Here is a 14,184-nt window from a genome sequence, read left to right on the forward strand (position 1 = left end):
TATAAACATGCTATTTCTGTACATCTTACCGTACTTCTTTGCATTTTCAACACTCATTTCATGGCTTTTCATTACATTTCCCCGTAACAACAGCGCTGTTGATATGATTTTGTTCATGACCAAAGGCGCTCCTCGTATCCCTACTCCGGGTAGGTCGTCTATAGATTTAAGCTTCTTGTTGTTAAGCTGAGGAGTCGTAGCTGTAGACGTGGCATATCGTAATGACATGTATTTCAATAATGAAAAGCGTCTATAACAATGGTTTACAATTCCTGCCATTGCCTCAACATGCATGTATGGCTACTCGTTGGTTAGAAATTACAAATATAGCTATGTCAAAACACATAGACTAAAGACTATATTAGTATGCGTTTTGTACCGTAACAATGTCAACAAAGGCAATATATCTTAGAGTTTAAAGTTCAGCGGATAAATCAATGGTAATTGGACGTTGAACAATATCCTAGTAGTACAGTATAATAGAAATACATTCATTACAATCAATTCAAGCTCAAATGAATAGGTAGCGCGCCATTTGGCTTATTGATTAGGCTTCCACATGTAGGCCTACCCCTTCCCGCGCGCGCAGCCCTCACACTTATGTAACAAAAAACTCGAATAAGACATGCATTTCAGTACCACTTTACTGGTAAATATTTTCTGACACGATATTTGTTGACCTACCAAAGCCAAATTAATATTAGAACACGATATTGAAAAAACGTCACTTATAACTACCGCACGTATTTTGTTCTCACTCTCAATTTGTCATTCTCTCGGTTGAACAGCTCGAGTACAGCATAATAATGTTGAAGGCAGACCGATTTTCTTTAAAAAAACACTATGTTGATAGATTTAGTTTGATAGTTTAGTTTATGATTATACTTTTGTTCTGACAGTAGTCCAGACTATACTTACGTTACATATGTTTCCTACTGACTGTTATTAATTGATAAAAAATCATTATTTCTGAAATAAACAACAATATTTCTTGTTTATAATAAAACTGGCTCAAATTGAACTACAGACTGAAACATAATACTTGTAACGATCAGTTAACTTGCAAAATAGAGTAGGGTACAATCTGATCACCAATGTACATAATTCACTTTTATAGAGTATAGGAGATTTTGTTCAGTTGAATTCAACAACTTGAGAACTTTTACCAATTATACAATCAACAAGCGGTGATGACCCAATACCACAATCAATAAGTTTTGCAAAAGGAGTTCGTGATCAATAAACAGTGCCAAATGCTTCTTCCACTGAAAATGGTTGTTAATTATAGTTTTTCTTCTTAGCCAGACTGTTTATGTCAATGTATTGGCATTTGTCACTGTTTTTCTCCTCAAACACATTTTTTCCATAACAGATTGTAACTAGCACCATCAAATTTCACTTAAATTAAAGAAAATAACTGCAGTTGTTCTTTCATTTAAGTTATTGATGTATGTATAATTCCACACATTGTTGAAATGATTACTTTTTTTCTAAAGCCAGATTGAGGATGTCGATACGTTGGCTCCTAAATTGTGATTGTCACGTGGCTTAGTTTTTTTCATGAAACATAAGCACATTTTATTAGCTATAACGTGCATTGTTTTAATAAATTCATTTCTCATTTCTTCACTTCTTCCCGCGTAAATTACCGGGTTCATCATGGAATTTGCGATTCCTAAGAAGTCACAAAACCAAGGGTACCATCCCAGCCAAGAGTACCCAGCATCGATGTATCCTTGAACGATGCTTTTAAAACTACTTGGTAAGAAACACAAAGTATAAACCAACAGAACAATGGCCGTGGTTTTGGTTACTTTCATTTCTCGCTTGTTAACTTTTTTCCCATGCCGTGTTGCCGTTTCTGATGCCTTTTTTGATGCAACAGAAAAGATGTACGCATATAGAATGAACAGACATGGTATTGTGCAGATCACGAGTGGGTTTGTGAAGTAATAATATATGGGTGCGCCATACGTATTATAATAAGTTGAACCTTCGCAGTCGTACTCAAAAGTGATATTCGGTTTTTCTACGAACAGTTCAGATACTGCAGCTGCAAGATATGAAATACTTCCGACAAAAGTACCTAGTATATTTGCATAAATACCAACTTGAATTGCTCGTGTAGGTGACATCCATACATGGTATCGGAGAGGATATTTGATTGCAAAAAAACGATCAAGTGTAATCACGATTAGGAATAGTGCAGATAGATGTATTAAAATAATGCATGGTGCAAAATACCAGATTGCACAATTAACCGAATAAACAAACTGTCTACGTAGAAGATAACCAACTATACATAGAGGAACTCCAATTAGACCATTTAAAAAGTCGGTTACTGCTAAATACAATATAAAAATCTTGTTGGGGATTTCTAAGAACTTCGGATTTCTGTAAACGCTGATAATAACGATACAATTTCCACAAATTATCAATATCATCAATGGCATAAAAAAAGAGAAAACAAAAATAATAAATTCAATAGAAACGTTCTCCTGTACCAAGAGGTCGACCGTTGCCATTGTTAATACTTTTTTTAGAAATACTGTTTCTAATTTCTCATGAGTCGCATCCAAGTTCAACAGTATTAAGTAAGTAAGTAATTCAGTATTAACAACTCGGATAGATTATACTAAATATTAAAGTTCCGTATTCAACTGGTAAATTTCAGCAAATTTGGTCGGTATTCTCAAAGTCCATTGCATTCAATACTGTATTGTTAAAAGTATGGGGTTATAGTCCCACGAATTAGTCAATCTTCCAGTTAACGGATTACACGAGCCGTCGATTGTAAAACTCAGATATGATTCGGATCGCCTTAACACGGTCTATGTAGGCCTACAGTGTGTTACAACGAAGCTTCTATTTCAACACGTCATACGCTAATGTGACGACTTTTTACAAGTAGAGTTCAATTGCAAGCTGTTATCTTTATTGATACATGTTACGTGTCACTGTCACTGTATATAGGCCTACACGTAATTTATTTTATTTTTTATTAGGATTAACGGGGTGGGTTGAGTGTGCAATTTTAGGTACATCATTTGCTTTGTGCTGGCCTCTCATATTGGTTAAACCTATCATGGTCTAGTTTGTTATGAGGATTAAATGAATAATAGTGTGTCATAATAGATGAAGTACCATATTTATTCAAAAGATTGATGAAATAACAAAAATAGTGGTCTATGATTGGTCGTCTACGTGTATCATTATCGATAAAAAAATATTGGTTATATAATAATTCATATTTTATTTATTTCCTAACATAATTTAGTTCACTTTTAGAAATTGATGTACAGAAAATTATCGGAATTAATATGAAAAGTAATAAGTTGATAAGTTTATTTTCTTATAATGTATCCCACGGGTAAATTATCAAATTATATTACGAAGCATAATTCCCATTCAAGGTTTTTAATTCAACATTATATATCACAATATACATAGACTGTTACAATGTTTCAATAGTCCACGATTGGTCGACAGCTTTTCCAAATTACAATTACGGAACAACGTTCTCCAATAATTTCTTTATAACTACGTTTAGTGTCCACCACAATATCCACTCAATTATAACTTGGTCTATTTCCACAATCGCAGTGGGTTCTTCGCCGTTTTCCACAAACGCAACGAGCTTTTCGTCGTTTACCACAATCATTTTTTTCAGTTTTTTAAACGGCGATCTTTAACAATAATTTATTTTGTATTGAACTTTTACAATAGTAAACGTATTTTAGTAAGTGTTTTCTCTTTCTGGTATTTTTTTTTTTAAATAACGAAACTGGTCCAGAATGAATTTTTAACTAAAAATGTTGATATCGAACCAAAAATACTTCAACCGAATACAAACGGTGATGCAGTTATGTAATTATTGACGTCGGTTTTACAGATATTGTTTTTACTTTGGTTCTGTTTCCATGTATTTTAAAGAATACCTTGTGGGTAATAAAATGCATCGTTTCTTTAAATTCTTGTCGCATCAACTTACTTCTACCGGCATAGATAAAGGGATTCACCATAGAATTCGCAACACTCATATAATCTGAAAACCAGGGGTACCAAACAAGCCAAGTGTACCCGTTGTCGATGTAACTCTGTACAAACGCTTTAAGTGCCGTTGGTGCTATACAAAGCGTGTACACCACAAGAATTGTAGCGGTTGTCTTGGTGACTTTCATCTCCCGGGTGATCACCTTGGTTCCGGTACGCGTGGCTGCTACCTTAGCTTGGTTCGATGCTATTAAAAATACATACACATAAACTATGAACATTGTTGGTATTGTTAATCCAGCTAATGGGTTAATCACATAAACGTAAGTTGGTGCCCCGTAATATTCATACATGGGTGATTGTCCACAGTCGTATTCGTATGTTATATTTGGCGGCGGCACAAATATACTAGCTACACCCGTCACAATGAAAGATAAACTTCCAATAATCGTACCGAACACATTTAGAAATACACAAATTCTAAATGCCACTTCAGGAGACATCCAAGTACAGTATCTAAACGGAAATTTTATTGCTAAAAAGCGATCAAATGTAATTAGAACTAAATTGAGTACAGATACTTGAACGAATACAATACATGGCGCAAAATACCAAATACCGCAATTGATCCGGTAAAGAAACTGTCTCCGAATTAAGAATCCAACAATAGCCACTGGCAGTCCAATAAAACCAGTTAGAAAGTCAAAAAGTGCTAAAGATGATATAAAAATGTTACTCGCAGTGTTTGATAATCTATGTTTTCGGTAAATGGTAATAAGGATCACTAAGTTTCCAAATGACGTAATAAGAATCATAGGTACAGTTAAGCAGATGACAAAGACACACAATCCAAGTGATATATCGCTTTGTATTGATAGATCAACAGTGGCCATAGTATGTACCAGATACAGTTTACGTTATGCTCTTTTCTTTATCGGAACCAGTCAATCAGTCGGTTTAAATTTGTTCTGAGTTCACACGTGTGTGGTACATTTACAACGTCATCGTATATATTCCTCTAAAACCAAAAAATCGGAGTTTTATCTGAGGTAGATCGGAGTTAACGACATGAATAAGTTTAACCCAATTTAATTCGATGTATACTACAACTTTTTTTCCAAGTATAGAGTTTTGTTACAAAAGCCTTTCTTTATCAGAGTTTTAACGGAGTTAATGACAAGCGAGTCAACTGATCATAATAAACACTTTCGTCAGATGTAACTCTGATATAGTTCGTATCAGCTTAAATCCGTGCGTGTGACCACAGGACGCCGTTTGCCACAACAAGATTACATGTACGTCACAAGAACGAACTAATCATCCCAACGCAATCTTCATCCACACACAAACTACCAACTGTAGCCTATAAATCAGTGCCGACAATCTTTAACCACTGAATGTGCAGGTATACATATTGTATTGGTTAATTATTCTTAGCAAAACCATATTGATTTTTTCTTTTTGCTAATTTATTCATCCTAGACATTTTAATAATTATATTGGTTAATGGTTAGTTTATTGTCGCAGCCTCACAGAACAATAATTATTGTCATTTTATAGTTCTCAATTTAATATACATTGATTGATGGACGATTTTCATTCAACTATTCATCTTGTAATTGAGTGAACTGAAATATCACCCGGTGGAAATACTAAAGAAGTACTATAGTTTAATTACAGTATGTGTATCATTCAAAATTAGTTAGTATTACACCGAACAGGCATGTGCAGAACCATCTACAATAACATGAAATGAAATAAAATAAATTGCAATACGGTGGATATAGATGCGCCCGCTATGGCTGTATAGCTATTTACCCGGGTAAAAGTTGGTTCCTAACCCGAAACGTTAGCGATAAACGAGTTACAACAAACTAAGTTACCTGGTTAAACCCAAATATTGGCCTGATTATGGCTGTATAGCTATTTACCCGAGTAAAAGTTTGTTCCTAACCAGAAACGTTAGCGATAAACGCGTTACAACAAACTAAGTTACCTGGTTAAAGCCCTAACATTGACCTGATTATGGCTGTATAGCTATTTACCCGGGTAAAAGTTGGTTCATACAAACAAACGTTAGCGATAAACCAGTTACAACAAACTAAGTTACCTAGTTTGATAAAATTAGCCATAAGATTCTGTTAAGTAAATTACATAATTTTGGTATCTGTGATCCAATGCTGGACTGGTTTAAATCCTACCTATCCTGTAGATCTCAAAGAGTTACATTTAGGGGCTCCACTTCCGAGAATATATTGGTAAAATCCGGGGTTCCTCAGGGATCAGTGATTGGGCCAATCCTCTTTAATCTCTTTGTATCCGATCTCCCCTCCTGCATTGAATCACAGATACAACAATATGCTGATGATACTCTCATATACAGAGCCATCAGAAACAAAAACAAAGATAAAGATAACCATAATGATAATGATGAAATGATCTTGCAGTTGGATCTTCATGCTATTAACAACTGGTGTGTGACGAACAAAATGCTACTAAATACTGACAAATGTTTTGTGATGCACATAACTAGATCTAACAGTCGCCTTGAACAAGCATGTGATTATTTTATTGGAGATGATAGATTGCCCGTTACAAATTCCATTAGATATCTTGGAATTCACCTGAATCGCAAACTCACTTGGGCTGATCATGTCCAAATCTAATCGCATGTTTGGTTTTGTGAGACGCATTGTCAAATGTCGTGATAAAGCTATTATATTACGACTATATATATCGTTAGTTAGACCATATATTGATTACGGTTTACCTGCCTGGATCCCCTTTCTTAAAAAAGACATCGCTGCTCTTGAAGCTGTCCAAAGGAGGGTCACCCGTACCAAGATCAGCATGTCTCTCTTACCCTGAACGTTTGAAACGCCTTAATCTGATGTCCATTAACAATCGTATTAGGTATTTATGTATTAATTTTGTTACCAAATGTATGTACAAATTATATGATGTTAAAGTTTTTAAATATTTATCTATTAATTGCAGACATGTTAATAACCTTAAGTTGCGCAATAATTTTATAGCCCGGACTGATTTTTTTCATAACTCTGTCTTTAATTTTTTTGTTAGACATTTTAGAGATCTGCCTGCGGATCTCTGCGACCAACTTTTAATTAATATAAACTGTTTTAAGCATAGCCTTAAGAAATATTTTAATAATCCGTTTTAATCTGAACATATGTATATTTTAAAGATATTTTCTTAATTCTATCTTTTTAAATTAACAATTTTTATAAAAACCCATTGCTTAATTTTATAGTTTTATCTCAATTTTAATAGAATCCATGTATTATTCATTTTATATAAGTATTTCGATGTGGAGAGCCTCTCGACGGTTATTTTTTATTTATAACTTTTAGGTTATCCGGCCTCATTGACTTACTTTTGTATTGTTTTTTTTTTTGTACTGTTCTGTATATTGGCGAAATAAATGATGATAGTTAAAGCCCCAATATTGGCCTGATTATGGCTGTATAGCTATTAACCCGGGTAAAAGTTGGTTCATACAAGCAAACGTTAGCAATAACCGAATCACAACAAAACCAAGTTACCGAAGGAAAGTATTTATCTTAATTATTATTCACAAAAAAATGCAATTACATCAAACTACGATCATGTTTATTAACAAAGCCTTGTAAACTTATGTGTGACTTTTAATCAACCAATTCAAAATTTTACCATTTTGATTAAAAACAGGTTTATGCATTTCTTAATGTAAAGTTTGTTGTCATGGTAAAAACGCAGTGACGTCAATAATGAGTGGTTGTCATTGAGGCAATGTAATCTAATAATAATTTGGTTGTAAAATCATTATAAAATATCTTATTAGGACTTCTCGATTTGGGTAGTAATCGACTGGTACACGTCCACTGATATATGCATGTTTCCAGTAAGTGGACATTGATCATGACGAGATTATTCTCTCCATGTAATGATTTTGATAAATTGTTCGTCACTCATGCCAGAGAACGAACGGCAAAATACCACTGAACAAGTTCTCAAATTTGACAGCCGACGTGCCAGTCGACTTGTGCATCTGCATATAAATAAAAATGACGTCATAGGGTATTATCGACAGTGGTGGACATGCAAATTAAAAAGTGCCTATTACTTGCGGTGCGTTTATGTCGTGTCAAATTGGGAACCAATGCAATAATCACGGTCTGCGAAAGGACAATCACCGCACTCTTTATATACCACGCGGTACTGAAATGATTTACATTAAATAATCCACATTTATTAATGATGATTCAATAAACAAAAACATTTTAACTGAAAAATGTTTAATAATTATTTAATATCAGACGTGAATATGCGACATCACACCTACCTCGTACGCAACGCAAGGACGTAACCGCAAGTAAGTTGACCAATCACGACGCGATTAATCATCCGAAATGTCGCTTGTGAATAGTCAACCCGCTTGCGTTATGGCTACGTCATTGCGTTGCGTCCTAAGTTGGAACCACAAAGCTTAAGAACAATGTCGACTATAAGAAGTAGAAAAAAAAACAAACTAAATATGTTTACCTCACCATGCAAAATACACACCAATCACATGCTAAAACATTGCGTTATACACATAACGTTATAATTCCGTTAAATTACTATCGTACCAGAATACTACTATCCGAGATTTTACCATTTTAATGATTCACTAAATAATAACGTATATTTTATATAATATACAAGATAAGTTACGTAGAGATAAACGTTATACAGACGTACAATTTACGTTTACTTATACACTCATACGTCGTACTTATAATTCACTTTACACGAAACAAACATGTACACACATTTTATGTATCACAATTATGACGTTAAAACGTAACGCAACCTGTACAAATAATTGAATTACGTCTGTGCTCTATATGAAGCCGTATACAAATTGGCCTAGGCCTACATAAAAAAAATGACAAAATCTGGCATGCATTTGTGTAGCTTCGCTCGTCTTTGATGTACTAACCTAGGCCTAGAAGTTATTAAACCATACCACACTCCATCATGTAAATAAGATGCAGTCTTAGCAGACGAATTTGTCGAACGTAACACAGGAATCATAAATATATTACAATTTCAACCTTTACCCAATTACAACACGTCTGTTTTATTTAACCTACACGATCGATCAATATAGATATTATTATCTATGATGTATAACAGATCGATTGATTATTCGATAACCAATACATTAAAAATCTAATTACTATTGACAAAGCATCCAAATTCATTTAAAAAGAAACCTTAATAAAAGCAAATCCCAGATTATAATATTGGAAAACCGTAAATACCATTACAATGTCAATTTACCGGAAGCACACGAACACTGTAAAGATAAAACAAATTTAAATTGCATTGATCGTTATATAGAAAAGTACATTCTGTCACATGACACGGTTACAATTAATTAACACAGTCCTTTTTACTAACATAACTCTGATAATCATACTAATGGATGAGTTTAGTCTTTCACAGTCAGTTGCTTTATGAAGATTTGCGCAACATTTAAAAAACAGACCACCATTACGAATTGTATCAAACTCTACATACAACCAATAACGTCATTCTGAAGTGACATTGGTAAAATGATTCAACGCAGACGTAGGGGAAAAGCAACACTTCTACCAATCACAAGTGTTGTGATCCTTCGTTTGTGATTGGTCAAATTACTTGTGTTATAGGCCGGTGCCTAAATCATTTGTGTTATTTTATTTACATATTCACGGTACTAAATACGTAATACTTCATCATTTACTTATTGAGGCTTCCAAATTTGAATTTTAGAGGTAAAATGTACAAAACAAGTTGCATATCCAATCAAATACTACTGAATGAGTAATGTTTTATATTACGAATATATCACGTATATATAATAATATATAATTATGTGTGTGTGAACGGACCCTGAGAAAAAGTACGTAAAATTATGTTTTAAAATTATATTAATTTTGTGAAAATTGTATATATGAAAATTAAAGTTCATTCGTTCTTAATTATTTCATCAACTATAAAAATGATTTACGTCATAATGGTGTATTATATGTTTATATACATATGATTTGACATTGTTAAAATAAATAGTTTTTCTTAATTTATCAATACATTTTAAACAAGGAATCTCGATTTCATATAGGTTAATTAAGATAAGATTATACGTTTAACATTCATTCATAATACTAATCCACTGTACTATATTTATTCGCGTCTAGTGCATAGTAATGCAAGAATGGGACCCCTCATTTTGGATATCCCTATCCAGAAAACACCTATTTTAAGGGGACACATTCCCGTAAAGAGAACGAGAGGAAGAATATATATACTACAAACTCCTATTCATGAGATCTAGTACTACTGTAAGATCAAGTGATCGAGAAAGCATTTCAGGAAGATAACTATTTTTTTGGCAAGGTGCGGCCGATATACTATTTGTATAAAGGTTATAAACACAATACAACCCAAGACTTGTGTATTAATGTGTAATGTTTCTAACTGTCCTAAACCAATAACCAACTTATTCTTTTGCAGAGGTGCCAACTTAAAAGCATGACCAAACCATAGAGGGCGTCACGCTTTTAAAATACAATATTCAAACAAAGAGGGCACCATTTAAAGGCTGTAGTCGTCAGAATCTACACTGTATAATTATGTCAGGCGCTTTTTAAGCAACCATAGATGGCGCTAAATAACAATACATCAAGACAAAGAGGGCTCTATTTAAAAGTTGTCACGCGTTATCTATTCGTGTGATATGCCAAGGTCTCACAATGACAGGTGCTTTTTAAGCAACTATAGAGGGCGGTAAAATACAATACATCAAGACAAAGAGGGCGCTATTTAAAAGTGTCATAATCTGATATGCCTCAATTACAGGCACTTATTAAGTATGGCATAAGTAAATTATTTTTGTATATCCAAAACAATCTGGAGACAAAATATTTGGAAACTTTCACTTACAAAAGCTTCACCATTTTGATAAGAATCATAAAACAGCTTTCCACAATCATAATTTGCAAATTGCTCATTTTTTCTTTTGTGATATACCACTTTCCTCTATTTCAGTAACATTCTATTTTTTTTATAATAATTTAATAAACAAAACATCCCTTTCTTGTTTTGAATAATATATATTCTTCATATATCAAGTTTCCCAAAAAACTTGTCCTAAAAGTTCGTAAATATGTTAAATATGAAAATTTTAAAGTTATTTTGCGTCATATATTTATAAAATGACGTGTGTGCACAGTAAGGTCTAAGAAAATTTAAGTGTGATAAAGAGTTACAACATTTAAAACATGAATGTTCTGTTCGATATGCGGATACCATTATATGATCAACGCTTTTAAATCCGATTGTATAGGATTTACATTAGTAAAACCAAACCGAATGCAATATTGTTTATATGTCAAATTATACAGTATCTGCATAATAAAATGTGTTTACAACAGTATTTAGGTTTAGCAAATATATTAAAAATAAAATACACAGAAAATAAAATCTTTACACAAAAGAAAAAAAAAGAGTAAAATATTTTCAAATAAGATAAAACACACATAAAATGAATTTAAATATAAATAAAATCAGTGTTTTTATCTGTTTTAAGAAACAGGAAATAGGAAAAAATGCAAGAAGAAATTTTGCAGTCGAGGTAAAATACTTCAATCATCTTTCTCTTCCTTGACAGCAACAAACAACTTCTGGATGTAGACAGTACAAATATCTGCAAAAAATAAAAGACAACATAAATCATATATTCTTATTTTATTTATAAATCAATTTGTAGCTTTAGTAAACAAAAATGATACAAAGATAACATACAGAAGTCAATGTTTTGGTGTAAGCTTTAACATAGAAATGTTGCTCTAAAGTATAACATGTGGAGAGATAAATTCAAAACCGTGAATCAGGAAAAACTATTATTTGAAAACCAGTTTAAAGGCCCATTTATATTAGAACGATCAATGAAAACGAGATAAATTTATGTTTTTCTTACATAAAACAATTAGTTTTCATCCTAGTACTATTTAGGATAACCATTTACGCTGACAAAAATAATATTTTCACAAGTCACATCAAATGATGTCATGATTGTAAGAGCAATAATGTGACAATACGATAATACAATAATTTTGTTGTTCTTTTTAATCATGACACTATTTGATTAATAGATTTTGTATTTATTATTTTTATCAAAGACAGCATAAATGGTTATCTTATAGACTAGAATCAAAACGTTTCTCTGCTGAATTTTGTCTCAAATCATGATCAAACTCTCCAACAGGTCTTTCTCTATCTTTCTCTTATTGTTGACAATAGAGAGCTACTGTATCTTAGGCCTAATTCAGTGAGTGTTGTAGTAGGTCAATACCTAGGTTTCTATTGTAGGTCTGCACGCCTCTGCACCGTTTAAGTCATAACAACACATTCTGCTGCCACCTATAGATTTGTGGTTCTCGTTGGAACACGAAACATACAACATTTTCTAACCCACAGACCGGGAACGGAAATGTATTGGTTGATCGAGATATCGAAAGCTCTCTAATAATCAAACTACTTACAAACAAAATCTTTCCAGAATTTTGGAAGTCCTTGGTAGTAAACAAAAAGTAAATAAACCGGTACACCGGAGAGAGTGATGATAATTCCAATGAGTGTGTCCATAGGAGCAGCCCATATACCCATGACAACCAGGAAAATACAGGCTATAAGGAACGATATGGGCAGCAAAAGGTTAACCTGAAGAAAAAGAAAAAAACATCAACATTTAAAATAATTGAATTTTAAGAAAACATTCATATTATTATACAGTTATACTATTTTCTCTTTATTATCTACTGTGCTGCCCTCTATATGCTAATATTGATTGAAATTGATTGAAATATGAATTGATTGAAATTGATTGATTGATTGAAATATATATTTATACTGGGTAACCTCTTCAGTCAAAGACTGGTCTCCCAGAGGGGTGATCAGTGGCTGTGATGTACTAATACACCGGGGTAACCCCCTACTCGAAAGATGTACTAGGTTCTTTAAAGTGCACACAAGCTAGATGTGTACACTGGACCTACGGTTTATAGTCCTTATCCGAGAAGACTCGTTCTACCACCAGAACCATGGAGTTAGTGAGCCTCGAACCCATGCCGATGTTATGCCTACGTAATTACGGTTCCACTGTCTTAACCGCTCGGCCACTCACTCACTCACAAATACACCAAAAACAAACAAGTAAATGACTGAAACCCTTATTTAACCTATTCAAATAAAACTCCTTTAAGTGGACAGTTTCCTGTGACATGAACAAGGGGAAAATTACACTATGGTCAAGCTTTAGTCAGGAGACACTCCTTATCACAGGAACACTGTACTGTGACTTGAAAAAGGGGAAATATTCACTACACAGACATGCGACACTCTGCCATATCATGGAGACACTTTCTGTCAAATAAACAGAGGAAATATACACTGCACAAGCATTATTCATGGGACAACTTTTCATGTGAATTGAACACTTTGTAGGGATTGTAGGGGTTCCTCTGAAGTAATTCATGTATTTAGCTCAACATCTGGAGAAGTCCTCATCTAAAATGGGCCAAGCAGGCCCATTAAATTTCGTCATGGATGAGTTTACATGAAAATTACTTCAAATCTGAAGTGGGCTTCCAAGCCAAGTACAGGTGGCCCTGGGGTGCACTTTTGTCAGTACATTAAACAAAAAGTACATTTGTTTTTACCTTAATTGGTCTTGTTCTGTCTGGTTCATAAACACGAAGGTACAATAGCGCTGCAATGGATATTCCTACTGACGTCCATGTCACAAAACTAAAGTAGTTGATTAGAGTTATAATGTTGGGTGACAGAAGGTACATCAGGGACAATATGCACTGTAAAATAAAACAACACACACACATTGTATTTTACATTTTATCTAATTTAATTGCATGCTTCATATACAGTTTGATACATACAGTATGTTTCAAATATTCAAGGCAATATTTCATCGGTAGACAAATTATTACATTGGAGGCCACTTGCTACAGTATTTTTTTTCAAAAAGTACATATTAGAGAGTTATTGAAAGACCCATGGTTAGCAACACTATTGTAATAATGATGGCACTTTTCCACTAGGCGAATCTGTTCATGGGAATCTTATAGCTTATACAGATGCATGTTCATG

At 33.4% G+C, this 14,184-nt stretch overlaps 2 protein-coding genes across 2 annotated transcripts in view; both read right to left on the bottom strand.

Annotated features, from left to right (window-relative positions):
- Positions 1–3,863: 3,863 nt before the first annotated feature.
- On the bottom strand, positions 3,864–4,886 carry LOC140057663 (adenosine receptor A2a-like). The gene has a single exon (XM_072103383.1). It carries the CDS (start codon positions 4,884–4,886, stop codon positions 3,864–3,866), a length of 1,023 nt encoding a protein of 340 aa, XP_071959484.1.
- A 3,385-nt stretch (positions 4,887–8,271) lies between these two features.
- Positions 8,272–14,184, bottom strand: part of LOC140056057 (Y+L amino acid transporter 2-like) — a 33,281-nt gene continuing 27,368 nt past the window's right edge. The window contains exons 9-11 of the mRNA XM_072101292.1: positions 13,740–13,889; positions 12,564–12,741; positions 8,272–11,725 (exon numbers count right to left, since the gene is read on the bottom strand). Of these exons, the coding sequence (XP_071957393.1) occupies positions 11,664–11,725; positions 12,564–12,741; positions 13,740–13,889 (390 nt within the window). The 3' untranslated portion in view covers positions 8,272–11,663. The remainder of the gene's footprint in view (positions 11,726–12,563; positions 12,742–13,739; positions 13,890–14,184) is intronic.

The sequence above is a fragment of the Antedon mediterranea genome, chromosome 8, assembly GCF_964355755.1.
Source record: "Antedon mediterranea chromosome 8, ecAntMedi1.1, whole genome shotgun sequence".
NCBI classification, from domain to species: domain Eukaryota; kingdom Metazoa; phylum Echinodermata; class Crinoidea; order Comatulida; family Antedonidae; genus Antedon; species Antedon mediterranea.

Coding starts and splice junctions, on each gene's coding strand:
- LOC140057663 (XM_072103383.1), bottom strand. CDS start 4,886: ATGGCCACTGTTGATCTATCAATACAAAGCGATATATCACTTGGATTG.